General features: G+C 45.9%; 1 protein-coding gene across 1 annotated transcript in view; it reads right to left on the bottom strand.

Moving 5' to 3' along the window:
- Window positions 1-18,220, bottom strand: part of LOC147702816 (gamma-aminobutyric acid receptor subunit alpha-1) — a 536,635-nt gene that overhangs the window by 274,940 nt on the left and 243,475 nt on the right. Inside the window, exon 4 of the mRNA XM_086931399.1 lies at window positions 7,072-7,139. Within this exon, the coding sequence (XP_086787525.1) occupies window positions 7,072-7,139 (68 nt within the window). The remainder of the gene's footprint in view (window positions 1-7,071; window positions 7,140-18,220) is intronic.

The following is an 18,220-nucleotide window of genomic DNA, read 5'->3' as shown; positions in this document are numbered from 1 at the left end:
AACTACAAAAGCCATGTCCTTCCCAGAACGGAATCAAGCATCCGAGGACCGGACCGGTTTCGAGGTAACACCTCTCATCAGCCCGGCTAGCTTGACTCCAAGTGGTGTGGAGTGCCTGGGACCCACGTCTGGGCATCCCCAGCGCACTTAGGGCGGCAATTGCAAAAACAACAAGTGATGGACTGAATGTGGATCAATGTCACACACTCTCCCAGTCAAAAGATCTGGGCCCAAATCCATCGTTTTTTTGCACTCCACACCACCCTGGGTTAGACAATGGCGATATGCAAATCAGCTCTGACCCTGTTGCCCCATGGGAACAGTCCAGTCCGAACTACAAAAGCCATGTCCTTCCCAGAACGGAATCAAGCATCCGAGGACCGGACCGGTTTCGAGGTAACACCTCTCATCAGCCCGGCTAGCTTGACTCCAAGTGGTGTGGAGTGCCTGGGACCCACGTCTGGGCATCCCCAGCGCACTTAGGGCGGCAATTGCAAAAACAACAAGTGATGGACTGAATGTGGATCAATGTCACACACTCTCCCAGTCAAAAGATCTGGGCCCAAATCCATCGTTTTTTTGCACTCCACACCACCCTGGGTTAGACAATGGCGATATGCAAATCAGCTCTGACCCTGTTGCCCCATGGGAACAGTCCAGTCCGAACTACAAAAGCCATGTCCTTCCCAGAACGGAATCAAGCATCCGAGGACCGGACCGGTTTCGAGGTAACACCTCTCATCAGCCCGGCTAGCTTGACTCCAAGTGGTGTGGAGTGCCTGGGACCCACGTCTGGGCATCCCCAGCGCACTTAGGGCGGCAATTGCAAAAACAACAAGTGATGGACTGAATGTGGATCAATGTCACACACTCTCCCAGTCAAAAGATCTGGGCCCAAATCCATCGTTTTTTTGCACTCCACACCACCCTGGGTTAGACAATGGCGATATGCAAATCAGCTCTGACCCTGTTGCCCCATGGGAACAGTCCAGTCCGAACTACAAAAGCCATGTCCTTCCCAGAACGGAATCAAGCATCCGAGGACCGGACCGGTTTCGAGGTAACACCTCTCATCAGCCCGGCTAGCTTGACTCCAAGTGGTGTGGAGTGCCTGGGACCCACGTCTGGGCATCCCCAGCGCACTTAGGGCGGCAATTGCAAAAACAACAAGTGATGGACTGAATGTGGATCAATGTCACACACTCTCCCAGTCAAAAGATCTGGGCCCAAATCCATCGTTTTTTTGCACTCCACACCACCCTGGGTTAGACAATGGCGATATGCAAATCAGCTCTGACCCTGTTGCCCCATGGGAACAGTCCAGTCCGAACTACAAAAGCCATGTCCTTCCCAGAACGGAATCAAGCATCCGAGGACCGGACCGGTTTCGAGGTAACACCTCTCATCAGCCCGGCTAGCTTGACTCCAAGTGGTGTGGAGTGCCTGGGACCCACGTCTGGGCATCCCCAGCGCACTTAGGGCGGCAATTGCAAAAACAACAAGTGATGGACTAAATGTGGATCAATGTCACACACTCTCCCAGTCAAAAGATCTGGGCCCAAATCCATCGTTTTTTTGCACTCCACACCACCCTGGGTTAGACAATGGCGATATGCAAATCAGCTCTGACCCTGTTGCCCCATGGGAACAGTCCAGACCGAACTACAAAAGCCATGTCCTTCCCAGAACGGAATCAAGCATCCGAGGACCGGACCGGTTTCGAGGTAACACCTCTCATCAGCCCGGCTAGCTTGACTCCAAGTGGTGTGGAGTGCCTGGGACCCACGTCTGGGCATCCCCAGCGCACTTAGGGCGGCAATTGCAAAAACAACAAGTGATGGACTGAATGTGGATCAATGTCACACACTCTCCCAGTCAAAAGATCTGGGCCCAAATCCATCGTTTTTTTGCACTCCACACCACCCTGGGTTAGACAATGGCGATATGCAAATCAGCTCTGACCCTGTTGCCCCATGGGAACAGTCCAGTCCGAACTACAAAAGCCATGTCCTTCCCAGAACGGAATCAAGCATCCGAGGACCGGACCGGTTTCGAGGTAACACCTCTCATCAGCCCGGCTAGCTTGACTCCAAGTGGTGTGGAGTGCCTGGGACCCACGTCTGGGCATCCCCAGCGCACTTAGGGCGGCAATTGCAAAAACAACAAGTGATGGACTGAATGTGGATCAATGTCACACACTCTCCCAGTCAAAAGATCTGGGCCCAAATCCATCGTTTTTTTGCACTCCACACCACCCTGGGTTAGACAATGGCGATATGCAAATCAGCTCTGACCCTGTTGCCCCATGGGAACAGTCCAGTCCGAACTACAAAAGCCATGTCCTTCCCAGAACGGAATCAAGCATCCGAGGACCGGACCGGTTTCGAGGTAACACCTCTCATCAGCCCGGCTAGCTTGACTCCAAGTGGTGTGGAGTGCCTGGGACCCACGTCTGGGCATCCCCAGCGCACTTAGGGCGGCAATTGCAAAAACAACAAGTGATGGACTGAATGTGGATCAATGTCACACACTCTCCCAGTCAAAAGATCTGGGCCCAAATCCATCGTTTTTTTGCACTCCACACCACCCTGGGTTAGACAATGGCGATATGCAAATCAGCTCTGACCCTGTTGCCCCATGGGAACAGTCCAGTCCGAACTACAAAAGCCATGTCCTTCCCAGAACGGAATCAAGCATCCGAGGACCGGACCGGTTTCGAGGTAACACCTCTCATCAGCCCGGCTAGCTTGACTCCAAGTGGTGTGGAGTGCCTGGGACCCACGTCTGGGCATCCCCAGCGCACTTAGGGCGGCAATTGCAAAAACAACAAGTGATGGACTGAATGTGGATCAATGTCACACACTCTCCCAGTCAAAAGATCTGGGCCCAAATCCATCGTTTTTTTGCACTCCACACCACCCTGGGTTAGACAATGGCGATATGCAAATCAGCTCTGACCCTATTGCCCCATGGGAACAGTCCAGTCCGAACTACAAAAGCCATGTCCTTCCCAGAACGGAATCAAGCATCCGAGGACCGGACCGGTTTCGAGGTAACACCTCTCATCAGCCCGGCTAGCTTGACTCCAAGTGGTGTGGAGTGCCTGGGACCCACGTCTGGGCATCCCCAGCGCACTTAGGGCGGCAATTGCAAAAACAACAAGTGATGGACTGAATGTGGATCAATGTCACACACTCTCCCAGTCAAAAGATCTGGGCCCAAATCCATCGTTTTTTTGCACTCCACACCACCCTGGGTTAGACAATGGCGATATGCAAATCAGCTCTGACCCTGTTGCCCCATGGGAACAGTCCAGTCCGAACTACAAAAGCCATGTCCTTCCCAGAACGGAATCAAGCATCCGAGGACCGGACCGGTTTCGAGGTAACACCTCTCATCAGCCCGGCTAGCTTGACTCCAAGTGGTGTGGAGTGCCTGGGACCCACGTCTGGGCATCCCCAGCGCACTTAGGGCGGCAATTGCAAAAACAACAAGTGATGGACTGAATGTGGATCAATGTCACACACTCTCCCAGTCAAAAGATCTGGGCCCAAATCCATCGTTTTTTTGCACTCCACACCACCCTGGGTTAGACAATGGCGATATGCAAATCAGCTCTGACCCTGTTGCCCCATGGGAACAGTCCAGTCCGAACTACAAAAGCCATGTCCTTCCCAGAACGGAATCAAGCAAATTAGGCAGCTACAATTATCAAGCATGATAATTGTAGCTGCCTAATGTCAATGCAGGCACCATAGTGCAAGGGTGCCTGTGTTATGGGGGAAGATTGTTTATGTGCAGAAAGATGTACCTTCCTGCACATAAAATATCTGAAGTGGCATTTTGAAACTTCTATTTTTGCTGCCTACTGCAGCACACGTGGAAGATGCAAAACATAATTTTTTTTTAATTGATTGTTTATGTGCAGGAAGGGTCACCTTCTTGCACATAAATAGTCAATGGCCTTTTGCTGTTTCTGTGTGTGCTGCACAATGCAGCACACATAGAAACAGTAAAAACGAGGAGAAATGTAACATTTCTCCTATTTGCGCCTGTTTAAGACCAGGTTTTCTATGGTCTTAACCTTGGCAATGCTCCAAATTTATGCTGCCCTTATAAATATGTGGCAGCGTCAAAAACAACGGGTGTTGCGGCGGGACGCCCATCGCAGCACCCATTGCCCACCTCTTTCACGCAAGTATTGTGTTAAAGGGGGCCTTATTTTGCCCATATCACTACAGGAAGGTCACTAAAAGTGATGTTTCTTTGATGGTAGGGACTTGCAAGTATGCCCCTTAGTTTGAAAAGAAATGGGCAATCGTGTTGCAGCTCTCAAGAGAGTAGGCTTACTAATTCCTAAAAAGCGCTGACCTACTGCTCTTTACTAACGAGAGGGTCAGCAAAACTTACTGAGCAGAGTACTTTTTCCAACCTTGCAAAAACCCTAATTTGCAAATCTTTTGCTTGCAGTGTAAGGAGTATTTATAACGAAATGTTAATCCATCCCACTTGCAGCATAATATTGCATGTTCTTTTTGATATTTTCTTGAACCTAGTAAAAGTAGTGCATTTAACATTCCCTGTTTTCTTACCCAGCATTATGAATGTTCTGTGTCTATGACACTTCAATCTCTTTCTGATTAAGTAAACATTGATTCCTTCTCAGCTTCTCCCCGTAACTGACACGATTACATATCTGACTTTTATTTTCCTATGGGGAACCTCATTCTGGCCCTTTAGCTTTAATATTTAAAACCTATTGACTGGAAGTCCTCCTTAAATTACATTGAAAATGTATCATTTTTACCACTCTAAATAGGCAGAAGACCTAGGAAGCTGAGGTCTCCCCCTAAGGTATAAAATACAAAAGCCGATTGGTGACTCGTATCCAGGTGTGAGGGCCACTGAGTGATGAGCCAAGACACATTCCAGCACAGTGCTTTTTGTTCATTATGCCACTTCAGACACAGATCACCCAAATGCAAACCAGACTTAGTCCTGCTCTGAAAGGGACTGCCTCGTCCAAACTGACAGGCCAAGACTTTCAGACCAACTTCGCCCCCGTTGGTCCTCATTGGAGAGGAGCAGATTCTGTCCTGGGGCACCGTGAGCAGAGGACCCGATTTTGATTGAATAGCTCGCCCTTGAGGTGTCTTAATTAAACACAAAAGAAAATGCAAAGTAGGAAAATCAGTTCATGTAAAGTTTGGCTGCTAGATTATTCGGGTGACCTACCTCTGAATAAAAATGTAAGTGCTCCCTCACACTTAAATGACTGCTACATCATCCCTCTTGCAGGCATTGTCAATGTTAGATGTACAATAGATCTAGAAAATCATTTACATCGGCGGGTTCTCACCATCTGACATTTCTTGCCTAATTTTCTAAGCTTTAAAATCTGGTGCGGGGTTCTGGGTGAGAGACCCCTGCCAAAACAAATATTTAAGCGAGAATGCTGAGGCCGCTGCCACTCAACTCAAGGGAATTTTCGGTTGTTTATGGCTGCTCTCAGCAAACCAGAATTTTTTTATAGTAATAATGGGATGCAGGGGACACAGTTGCATGTCTTATGTTGTTATATTCAGAAATTCAATTTCAAATAGACTTTTCAGTAAAGAGATGCCTCCAAGGAGACCGATCACGATCTCATGTTGCGCCTCTGTACAGGTGCACCAAGAGTGTATGTGACCATTTTTAATTAAATCACACAGTCAGCAGTGCATACACTAATTGTTTACTGCACAGGGTACAGACAACACAGCTCGGAAACACGAGGACACCACCACTATGTGAACCCCATCGAGTTATTAAGTTAGTGCAGACAACGTGATTTTATTGAAAAAGGGTGTCCTCTTCTACTGCTGACCATAGGACTAAAATGGGCTCATGTTAATAGTTCCAAGTCTAGTGAAAAAAAATATTCTCAATTGGGAAACTGCCAGCTTTAGTAAGATGGATGTACAATTTGAGAAGATTTTCTTTGTAAACGTAGAGTGGGGCTATTATAACAACTTTATTCTCTTTACTTTATTAATTGTTAAATTACCAAAAAATTGTGGGGAAATGTCCCACAAGTAATGACCGAAAAAAAACATGCATTTAAGAATCTTGTCTCAAGAAAGCATTTTCGCGCAAATATTTGAGCACATTTTCTTTTTTTTCAATGGAAATTTCACCTGCCAGACATACTTTAAAAAAAAGGTAACCAATTCCGCAACTTCATTAAGTTACAAACTTTATGCTCTTCACCATTATCAGCTGGTAAGAAATGTAATTTTGCATACCCGTTTAATGAATCTATATGTATGTCTTTATGTGTATCTAAAGCTGCTTCTGAGCACTACATTAGTTTCAAAAGTGTCCGTATATACAAAGTAAAAATACAGGAATAAGACATCTTGAAATAGACTTCATACATCTAATTTGCTTGTTAAAATCGTTGCCAATGCAAGATGTGTATTTCGTCTGAGATTGAAACTGCAAAGCATTGCAATGCATTGCAACCCCTTTAGTTTTTCTCTGTTACAATAGTTATCTGCACAGTTCTTCTTTCCCGGCTGTTGGAATGAGCGCCAGAATATTGGACGTCAGTGATCTAACACGCTCTCTAGGTCTGATCTTTTTCTGAAGATGAATCAGCCCTTTATAGCTGACTGATGTCCAAGATACAAAGGGTTACCTTTAATGTTAGGTGTCTCTTTGCGTCGGGGACCTGAACAATGATCTCATGAAAGAAGATGTCAGTTTTTTTTATATTTATTAGAAAAAATAAGTGTTTTCCAAAAGGAAAAGTGTTTATCGATTTTTTCACATAGACAAAATAAACAAATTATAGCGTGTGCATCATAACTTATGCCAAACATAAATTAATCCACGTGAGTAATATGGAAATGTTTTACAAACCAGCCAGCCTGGCTGCATGGAGATGCGTGGGACAGCTCATTAACTTAAAATCAACAATGTTTTTCTAAAAAGCATCAAACCAGTTGTTGGCACACAACACGAAACAATGCATGACTCCATGGCTGGAAATATTCTATTAAAATATCCAAAATGAGATATTCCACTTACCATGTCATGATCAGACACAGGCCCAAAACTGGTGACGAAGATGTCAGTCTTCACTTCAGTTACACGCTCTGTTGAAGCAGAAAATTGACATGGTCAGAGACTATCAGCGGGCTTCATTAGCTGTCGCCCCACAATCTTGACCCCAAAAGGAAAATATATTGCTTTTTATTATCAATTTCCAAAATGGGTCTATAGGGGATGCTTGACAATTTGCAGCTTCGGAATACAATTTCACGAACAAACGTGGTTAAGTGTGAGAAGGAACATTATGACCCACTCACCGCAGCCTTTGCCTCACTTGAATCAGGGCCCCACATCACACCCACCAATGGTGTAAATATTCTGCACTTTCTGATTCATTTGCAGAAAGCAACGAACTGATGACTTAAAGAAGCTACAGAAAATAACCGTGTGGGCTTTCCCACCTACCAGTTACTATGTTGGGGCATCTCATAACGTAACTTTTCTATATTGACAAAACAACCAAAGTTGAAGGTTTCTCAATTTCCTCACTATTACTGCTGGCCATTGAGTTGTAGGCACCATGTTATTCTCAGTGTGGCATGGTTTCAAACTTGTGTTGGTGTTGATGCTAACTAGTACATCGATAGGGTGTAAAGGCACAAAGAATTATGCAGTCTTTTTGGGCAGAAGTTAAAGTGTACTTAACTCAACATTACTTACTGCAGCTGCGGGGGGCCACGTGGACCCCTCCCAAGGCCCTAATCGGCCCCGGGGACCCCATCCCCCAGGGCATGTTCGGTTGTGGGAGTAGCTGCCAGGTGGTGACGTGGGGAGGGGCAGGGTGGGGGTAGTAAACTATGAATTACAGAGGTTTACAGGTAAGTAAACATTTAAATAAATAAAACTAATTTTGTTGTGCGCACTGCATCCCCAAATGCGATGCAGTGCACTGCAACGCAGCTCCATGGCGCTTACTGGAGGTACCTGTGGGCTAGTTGGCCCCCAGTGACCCTCAGGATTGAAGAGGAATGAATTCCCCAACTTAAAGAGCGCCACAGGGTGTGTTTGCACACATGTCAACTCAGGCCCCGTCCCCTCCCTTCACCATTGTGAAAACGCACCCGTGTTGTGTTTTAAGTTGGGAAATTAACTCCCCTTGAATACTGAGTGTTCCTGTGGTGCAACTAGCCCATCAGCTACCTCAGTTAGGTGCCACAGAGCTGCCCTGCAGAAAGGTGTAAAAAGGGGCATGGCCTCAGAACACCTCTCTGCAACGCAGCCCACAGGCGCATACTGAAGGTTCCTGGTGGGCTAGTTGGCCCCCAGGGACCCCCAATATTCAAGGGGAATTCGTTCTCCCTCTGCAAACATGCCAGGGGGCGTGTTTGCAGAATGCTTAAAGCAGGGGGCGTGGCCTCCAGCACGATGCCGGTCTTTTAAAAAAAATATATATATATTAAGAAGGGGGGCTGTGTGGTCCCGCTTCTTTTCCTAATATTATTGGCCCTGGGGACCCCATCCCTAGGCCTGCCCCCAAATGTATTTATTTTAAAATAAAATTGGGAAGGGGGCCACGTGCCCCCCCTCCCGAGGCCCTAATCGGCCCCGGGGACCCCATCCCCCAGGGCATGGCCTTTTTATATTTATTAAAATGTTTTTTGGAGGGTGGCTACATTGCCCCCCTTCTCTGGCCACTTATGGCCCCGGGGACACCATCCCCCAGGGCCAGCCTTTCTACTTTTATTTTATTTTTTTATTTAATTTTTGGGGAGGGGGGCGCGTGGCCCCCCTCCCGGGCCAATTGTAGCCCCGGAGAGCCCATCCCCGGGGCTGGCCCTCTCCGCTGGGGACCGTGGAGAGCTGCTAAAATGCAGCTCCCCGTGTGGAAAGCATTTTGGTTTGGATATTGAAAGAGAGAGCAGGTTTCCTGCTCTCTCTTTCAAAATACAAACCAAGTTTGCTATAGCAGGGTGGGAGCCGCGAGCCTCCTGCCCTTCCATGGCAAACTACGGTGTCCCAGATGGTTGGCACCCCGGGACAATGCAGGAGCTGGCCCTGGGGGGTGGTGGTCCCCAGGGCCACGACAAGGCTCCATTTCCAAAGCCCCGGGGGAGGTGGTCCCCGGGGCTGAGGGTTCCGTCATGGACCCCCAAATTTAAATATTTAGAGCCCCGGGGAGGTGGCGGTCCCCGGGGAATATGGGGGGGTTTGAGCCCCACACACAGGGTATTTAAAAAAAGCCCCGGGGGTGGCGTACCCTGGGCTGCAGGGGGCAGTGTGCCTTTCAGCAATTAAAAATAAGTCGAGCCCCGGGGGTGGTGGTCCCTGGGGTTTGGGGGGCCTTAGAGGCCTCCCATCATTACATTAACAAGCCCGGGGGTGCCGGTCCCCAGGGCTGCGGAGGGGGGGTTGAGCTTCCCCACACTTTGTTTTTGATCATGCCCCCGGGATTTGCCCCCCCCCCCCCCGGGGCTAATTACCAACGAAGCACGGGAGTCCGCACTTCATTTTATTTAATCAGCTGGATTTATGCACCCTGAATGGATCTTGCCATTTAGAAAAAAAATAAAAACATTTTTGGCCTTGGGGGTCCTTGTGGGACACCCTGAGCAGGCCTAGGAGGTCAGGGTGTTTCTACCGTGCCCCCTTTTTGCATTTTGCAAGTTTATTTTTCTGCTTTCTTGTGCCTCGGTTCTACTGAGGCACAAGATGGCTGCCAACACTTCCTGGTTTGGAGTGTTGACAGCCAATTAGCATCCAGCTCGTGCTCGGCAGGGAGGGTGCGCTTAGGGTGCATGGATCCACCACGGCCATAGATATATATGTGATTTTAATTTTAATTATCTCAGCTACCTTTTTGCCAAATTTGGTGTAATTCCGTTCAGCAGTTCGGGCTGTAGCTGCGACTAAAGGTTCCTATGGAAAATTGCATGGAGAAAACACATTTTGGGACCCCCCTTTTTTCTCGGGCCCTGCTGGAGTAATAACCCATGAGACTTTTAGTATAGGAATGGACCAGAGCGCCCCACGAGTTTTGAACATTTCGTGAATGTTCGTCAACCGGCGCCAAAAGTATTGGGAATAGAATGTTGTGGATTTTCTATGGAAAATAGGTCCTAACTATTACTACCTACTGGTGACCACCAGTTGGTAATATATGTGTGTGCATATGTATGTATGTATAGATACCACAGAGTAATGTTTATTATAGAAGTATTTTCCTATTTCCACAATAGACATTACTGCATGTCATCTTCAAGTGTCGTCCACTTGTAAGGGAGGGGCAATTTAATTATCTGTGTACTATCTGGGTGCTGTACTCCATGGTCATAGCACCAATTAGCAAGACTGAGTTGATATCGATACACCTCATCATTGTAATTGTATGTATATGGTGCTAAAATAGAGAAAGAGCCTGATTTTAATCATAACAAACCTTTAGTAACAAGTGAAAATTTGGATGTTTACAATATTTCATATTCCAGTGCTTCCAGAATGCTAATCTTTTTTACATGAAAAAGCTTATTACCTGTACTGCCTAAAAAAAAAAAGCATTTCTCTTTTTTAATCTTACAGGAGGAGCTGTCTGTTTGAATTCTGCATTTTAATGGTTCCGACAATTACCTCCAAGGTCTTCAGCAACAAAGCCAACAAATCATTGGGATTTAATTATTTTTTTAAGAGAAAAATCAATCCAAAGTTATGTAATAATGCATATTGATTGAGAAAATTGACTTTTCACTGCTTTGCGTAAACAAAGACTTTATGTTATTGGCCTTCGGAGGAGAGAGATTGTAATAATAAAGTAAATTTATGGTACTTTGTAGAGGACTGAGGAGGTAGATATGTTGGTGGAACTTGTGAAATTGTCTGAATCTCATTTGCTGCTTAAACTTGAATATTGATTTATGTTAGGTAAGCAGCTTTACTTAGATGTTTTACATACTTCATTGTATTCATCAATGGGGACTTTTTGCACAGTGCAATAGGCCACAGAGCACCGCTAGATACGTACAAAGGCATGAGTGAATATAACAAATAACTGATGAGCAGTGGTCTGTTTATGAAGCCAATTCCTGGAAAGGGGCATATGTGATATTTAAAAGCAGCAACCAAACATATATTATCTTTATATCGGCATCATTTATGTTTAAGTGCTATTTTTTTTAACTTAATAAACACAAATAATACGTTTTGCTGGCTAATAGATTCCTCCAGATATTACCTTTAAGCAGGAGCGGTCAGTGGTGGGAGTAGCTGCCAGGCAGTGATGTGGGGAGGGGCAGGGTGGGGGGTAGTAATCTATGGATTATGGAGTATTACAGGTAAGTAAACATATTAATATATAAAACGAATGTCATTGTGTGCACTGCATTGCATTTGGAGATGCAGTGCGTGCAACGAAATTTGTTTTATTTATTTATATGTTTACTTACCTGTAATCTTCTGTAATCCATAGATTATTACCCCCCACCCTGCCCCTCCCCCTCCCCACGTCTCAGCACGGCAGCTACTCCCACCACCGACCGCTACTGCCTTTAAGCCCACTTTGACATTTTCTCAGAAACCCAGGTGTGGGGTATAGGGATTCTTTTGCAAGATGATGTTTTTCAGAACCATTTCTGTTCTTCCAATTCTTCTAGAATGGAACATGCTCAAGCAATGAAATCTTAAAATAAATTAATTGTAATTACCCACTTGCTAACTGCTTTTCACTATTACTGCAGTCCAGGGAAAACATATGAAATATTTTTCGATTGATCTCTATGTAGATGGAAACGCCACTCCCTCGGCTTACGAGAGCTGAAATTCTGTCGCTGCTGAGTAGTTAGTTGCCGAACACCCAGTGCATCGTCTCACCTCCATCTAGAGGAGGAGCAGTGTTAGGAATGGGATTTCTGGTTGGCTAGGGCAGGCGCAAAAGCCAGGCAGAAACCACCATTCTAGTCACCCCATTGGTAGCTTGGCAAGAGCAGTCAGGCTTATCCCAGAGGCAAAGTGTAAAATATTTGGCAACACACACACAGCAGCAACACACTAACCACACCAAAAAATAAACTCCCCACAAGGTTATATAAAATAGCCTTTATATTATCCAAAACACATTAGAATCCTAATCACACATATACCCTGTACCAACTGGCACTAGGTCATAATTAACAGGGGATTATATACATGACGGGGCCAATCGGGCCACTGTCAGAACCATCACAAAGCACAAGTAGTAATAATATCACAACCATTAACTACTGGCAGCATACTGTAGTCAGCATTAGCAACATAAACACTTTATGTCTGCATCACTTTAGGCATAAAACGCATAATCTTAATCACATTACGCAACCTCCGTAGGCATAAACACATTATGCAATAGGCATCACAAGCATAAACCCATTGTGCATAAATCACAATCAGGAGGGCACCTTAGTGACAGTGCCTTGCGCCCTCCTGGTACACACAGGTACCAATCCTGACCCCAGGCCAACTGGCCTTCCACTGGGGCTTAAATGCCCTCTGTCCAGAGTGTCAGGGCAGTAATGTAGGGCCTCTTAAGCTGCCCTCTAGCTGCCAATGAAGCAAAAACACTGCACAATGTGCTGGGGGCGTGGGGTGCAACTCACCCCTTCCTCTTAGTGAAGCAAACGAAAATGCTCCTGTGTTATAGCTGCCCGCACTGAGAATGGACCTTGGCACTACTGTGCCCCCTGAGTCCCCATTGGGACTCTACAACAAATTTGCCCAACATTACAGCTGCCCAGCAACGGGTGGACCTGCTGGAGAAACCACTGCACTGGACCTAACTGTGCCCAATTCGAGCACCAGCAATGCCCTCAATGATGTAGCTGCCCTCTGTCCCGCGGGGCAACAGAAGCAAATAGCCTTGGCACTGCCGTGCCTCTGGAGCGCCAATGCTGCTCCGCTTAGCCCCCACTCACGGGGCATTGGATGCTCAGTCAGGAAGGTATCAACAATGTGCCTTGGCGGGTTCTGGCTTCCGGGGACTCCCCTCACTTCTCTGGTCCTTCCTGAGCTGGAGACAAGGCACCGTCCTCCTCTTGGCAACCCGTGGGGCTCCCACTAGCACAAGGGGGCCCGCTCTCCTGCAGACACGGTAGGCCGAATTGCCGCGTCACTCCACCTCTCCTCTAACTGGCCGGCCGTCAGCTTCTGGGTCTTGAATCCGCCCACAGTCAGGCAGCCTGTCTGCTTTCCAGGTCAAAGCTTGTGGTGTGGTGGCCCCTTTTCCATGCAGACCAGAATCCGGGATGGCCCACAGCTAGAAAGGCATCAATGCGGGGGGGACTCCTGCTAAATTGACATAAAAAAACCACAGGGTAGGCTCCCTCTTTCAGTAGCATAAATGCGGGGAGGGCTCCCGCTTCCCTCACAATGTGGGTAGGCTCCTGCCTTGAAATACCCACAAATGCGGGGGAATTCCCACGTCGGGATTTCCTTTGAAGTTGTCGCAGCTCTGCGCTGCAGAAGCACCAGCACTTTCTCCCGTCTTGGAGCACAAGAAACAACTGTGCAGCGCTCACAAGGCATTTTGGGTCCCAAAGTTCAAGGGCACAAAGCTGGGCTCAGGCAGGTCAGCTCACATGGTCATCCAGCAGGGAGGCAGCTCCTCATGGTCATTCCTCCTGTGACCCAGCAGCCATATGTCACAAGCACAATGACAAGGGGTCACAGCCCCAATATTTATAGTACATTTACATTGTCTGCCCTGGCAAAGGGTTTGAGGGAATCCAGCCTCAACTGTTTCTGGGGTGTGTGGAGCACTTTGTTTACAGGACTCCCACCTCCTTTGTCAGGTTGGGGGTCTGTCATCAGACACACCACAGGGAGGCGGAGCCAGCTTTCACCTTGGCATGCACAGACCTATTCAAGGTCAGGGGACTTTTCCTCCCACTACTCCAAATGCTGATCTCCCATTCAGCCTAAAGCTGATTCATCCTGCCCTCCTTGGAGCCACACACACCTCACCAGCCCCTGTCACTCCAAAGCCAGACATGCAATCCACATCAGGCAGGCAGACACATAGCACACAGAAATGCCAACTTCTAAAAATGGCATTTCTAAAATAGTGATAATAAACCTGTGCACACCATTGCGCAGCATTTATTATTCCTATTCCAAACATACCAAACTTGTCCACGTTTCTCATCTTACATAAGGAATAACCACTGAAACACGTATAAGAGAATCCCCAATGCATTCCTATGGGAGAGCAGCTTCACAGCATTGAGAAACCAAAATGGCTGTTTGTCACTAGCAGGACATGTCACACACTTAGAGTGCATGTCCGACCTTCTACCTACAAGCACCCTGCCCATACGGCTAGCTAGGGCCTACCTTAGGGGTGACTGAAATGCAGTAAAAAATGGGGTCACAGACATGGCACACACTTTAGGTGCCACATCACAGCGCCAGTTACACTGCACGCACAGGCCCTGCAATAGCAGAGGCCTGAGACAGATTTGAAAGGCCACTTTTGTGGTGACACAATCAGCGCTGCAAGCCCACCAGTAGCATTTAATTTACCAGCCTGGGTATCTGGCTTTACAAGGGACTGAGAAATCAAATTAAATAAGCCAAACAGGTGTAGACCAATCTCTACCATGTTTACCAAAGAGAGCACTTACACCTTACACTGGACAGCAGTGCTAAAGTGGCCAGAGTCCTAGAAGGACCAACACCATGTCAGAAAAAAGGCTAGGAAGAAGGCAAAAAGGTCAGGTATGACCCTGCTAAAAGGGCCAAGTCCAACAAACAGCATATGATGTTCCATAGTTTGCAGTATTCTGACAGCTAAAGCTTACAGTGAAGGGGATAGCAGAAAGGAAACTTGAATGTGGCTTGTGGCTTGCAGATGCAGGGGAAAGTAGGATATTGTTGGCAGTAAAAAAACTGTTGTGGGGCCTGATGTATGAAAAGTGCCTCCACCTTGCAAGTGCATTTGGCCATGCCGTTCACGTTAATTTTCAGTGCTGGGTGTTTGTCCCTCACTGGAAAATCTATGCGAATAGCACCATGTGCAGCACAACAGAGCGCTGTATCTTTCCAGCCGCTCAAATATATTTTCTTCTCAAGCAGCAACTTTCTCAATGAAAACAGAATGTTTCTCAATGCGAGCGGTTGAGACGACCCACGTGGATAAATTCGACCGCTGCGTTGAGAAGTTTCAGCAGAAGGTGGATTTTCCTCGCTTGCGCTCGCCAACAGGACCTTGGAGAGCATGGAAAAAAACTATGCGAGCAGAGTTTTTCGGACTCTGCTTGCTCAGTGGAGCCGAAGTGAGGAAAACTCTGGCTCCGGCTCCACCCAGACCTACTTCAGGGACAGATTGACCAGTGTAAAGGAGAGCCCTGGGGATCAAAGGGAGGAGTACCCTGGTGCATAAACAAATTCATTCCTGCACAGGCTTCTCTTTTGAAAAAAGCCATGTTCTTTGGCACTGTAATACTCAAAAAGCGTACCCATAGAAGGTCTTGGGAATATAGAAAAACTAGTTACGAGTAGGTTTCCCTGTGAAACATTCAGTTAGTAATAGGTAGCATGTAACCACTACTAATCGACTAGCCGCCTCCTTCTACCCCTAAAAGTGTTACATTTTCAAATATCATTTAAATGATACCACATTCTTATAAAGAAAAATTTAATCCATCACAAATTCTAAAAAAACTCATACTGTTAATCCTTAATTACAAGATGAGATGCTGTAGGTAAAATGTATATGCACACACATGGCAACAGGGGCAGAACGTGTGCCCCAGAATATCAAAACCACAATGTTGAGGACAAAAATTGAAAAAAAAGATCAATAGGTAACTAAGTCTAGATTTTCTATGTGTAACTTAGGGAATTTTGTATCCTCAAAGTATGCAGATGAGGAGTTGGGAATAGTAAATATGTACTTCCCAGCATGGACTTACCTTTCAATATTTTCTCCCTTGTTATTCAGTGGATTTGTCACATGAATACTCAGAATGTTTTGAATTGTGCATCTTCCCCTTGGAGAAAACTGCCAACACCTTTGTCCGGTAAAGAAAAACAAAGTCTGAACCAGCTTATTACGAAATGCAGGTTTAGCCTGCTTTCATGCCTTTGATGGAAAGCTCTTTAAAACCAAAGATATGGCAAAGATTCGGCACTGGGAAGTTTGTAGACATAGCACAGTAATGTGGCAACTATGGGGATTTGAGTACAAATCTGGTTAAAGAACGTGTCATTTTGAGTTTTCAAAGACAACAATTGATGGGCAGAATGCAGAACAATGTCATACATTCACCCCAGTACAGAGATCTTGGCCTAAATCCATTGTTTTTTGGCTCACCATGTCATTCCATTTTCAACCCAGCCATATGCAAATCAGTCTTGACCCTGTGCCCAATGGTAACAGTCCAGCCCGAACTGCCAGGCCAGGTCCTCTCTGGACTATAAACAAGCATCCTAGGACCAGTCCCGGGATTTCACTCCCATCAGCCAGGATAGCTTGACTCCAGTGGCATGGGGAGCACAGGACCCTCGTCTGAGCATACCCGTCGCACTCAGGGTGACAAATGCAAAGACAACAATTGATGGACAGAGTTTGTAGAGCACTTATCCATTGCCGCAAAATACTGAGACACACAATTAGAAAAGTGCCCTAAGTGACAATTGCTACATACAAGTTATCAGCAGTTTGAAAATATTTGTACAAATACTTACCCACATCATATATGTATTAAACGTTTGCATTGCATGGCCTGGAATGAGGTGCCACAGGAGGAAAAAAAATCCACCCTGCATCTATGTTTAAGCAATGTCGAATGAAAGACATTACATCCTTGCCGCAGAGAATGCTGCTTTCTCCTGACACGACGTGCACCAGTTACCAATTAAAGAAGCCGCATAGGCGAATCCACAGGTGCTGCACCTGTTCTGAACTCCTTCTCCAGAAGCACAGAAGAATTTCAAGGTGTTCGAGATTTTTGTTCTATTACAGTAAAATATAAATATGCCTTTACTGTAAACCCGTCGTACCTAATGTCCAGTTGAACAGGTGTTCCTTTCATATCTCTGTCAGGAAGTCTTGTTTTATGTATAAACGAATAATTAGCTAATCTCACATTTCTATTATTTGTTTCGAATTTTGGTTCAAATTAATTAATCTTTTTTATTTGTCTTGATTGTTTTACTATAACGCTTGAGAATCTGCAGGGTTTAGGCCTTGACCACAGTGAAAATAAGAAACATTGACAGAATAGCAAATTAGACAAGCTCTGTCTACGATAGACTAAATTAATGAGAACAAGACTATAGTTAAACCTTTACTCTCCCATTTCTACTAGGTTAATAATGTCTTCACACTAAGGAAACATAATTAATGAAGGGTTACTGGGAGTGTGTGATTTGTAGGCAATGGCTGGCATTTTCTTTTCTACTGCATAAATGATGTCATCATTGCAATGGCTTTGGGGTATTTTGAGCCTTACATGAATATGTGCCAACCAATCAGTGTTGAAGCAAATGGAAAAAACATGCATCCACAAAATTGACCTGCACTCATCAGAATTTTTTTTTAAACAAGATTGAGAATAGCAAAGAAACATTTTGAATTGGATTAAAGCAAAGTGTATCTCAACTGAAATAAATACTCTAAATATTTGGTTAACTGCAGCATGGCTTCAGAGCAAAAATACCTAAATTAAAACATGGCACATTTTCAACTATGAATTTTGCAGCAAAGTATGGGCATCATTTGGCCCCACATCACCGAAGCCGTACATTGCGGTCTTGTGGTTCTGCGCCTAATGCTAAAATGAGGAAGTCAGACCCCAAACAAGCGAAAATTTCATTCGAGAATAAGTCTCCCACTCTTACTAATGACCCAGGCCCCGAGCTGAAATTGGCACAGGGTTTCAAAAGCTATCCTGTTAGATCTGCGTTCCAGCATTAAAACGGTTGATAATAAGATTGATGCTCTCTGCTCCAGTCTGGATGTTTTTAACAAACGTGTAGATGCACATGAGGGCAGGCTTGATATTTTGGAAAATAGGTTGTCGGACACTCAAGACTCGAATGTAGAATCCAGGTCGCAAATCCTTAACATGGAAAAGGTATTGGAGGTGATTAAAGCTAAGAAGGAGGACTTGGAGGCGCACTCTTGGTGCAATAACCTATGCATTATTGGCCATCCTGAATT

This window comes from Lissotriton vulgaris, chromosome 7 (genome assembly GCF_964263255.1).
Source record: "Lissotriton vulgaris chromosome 7, aLisVul1.2, whole genome shotgun sequence".
Lineage (NCBI taxonomy): Eukaryota > Metazoa > Chordata > Amphibia > Caudata > Salamandridae > Lissotriton > Lissotriton vulgaris.
This window is presented reverse-complemented; position numbering and strand designations above follow the sequence as displayed.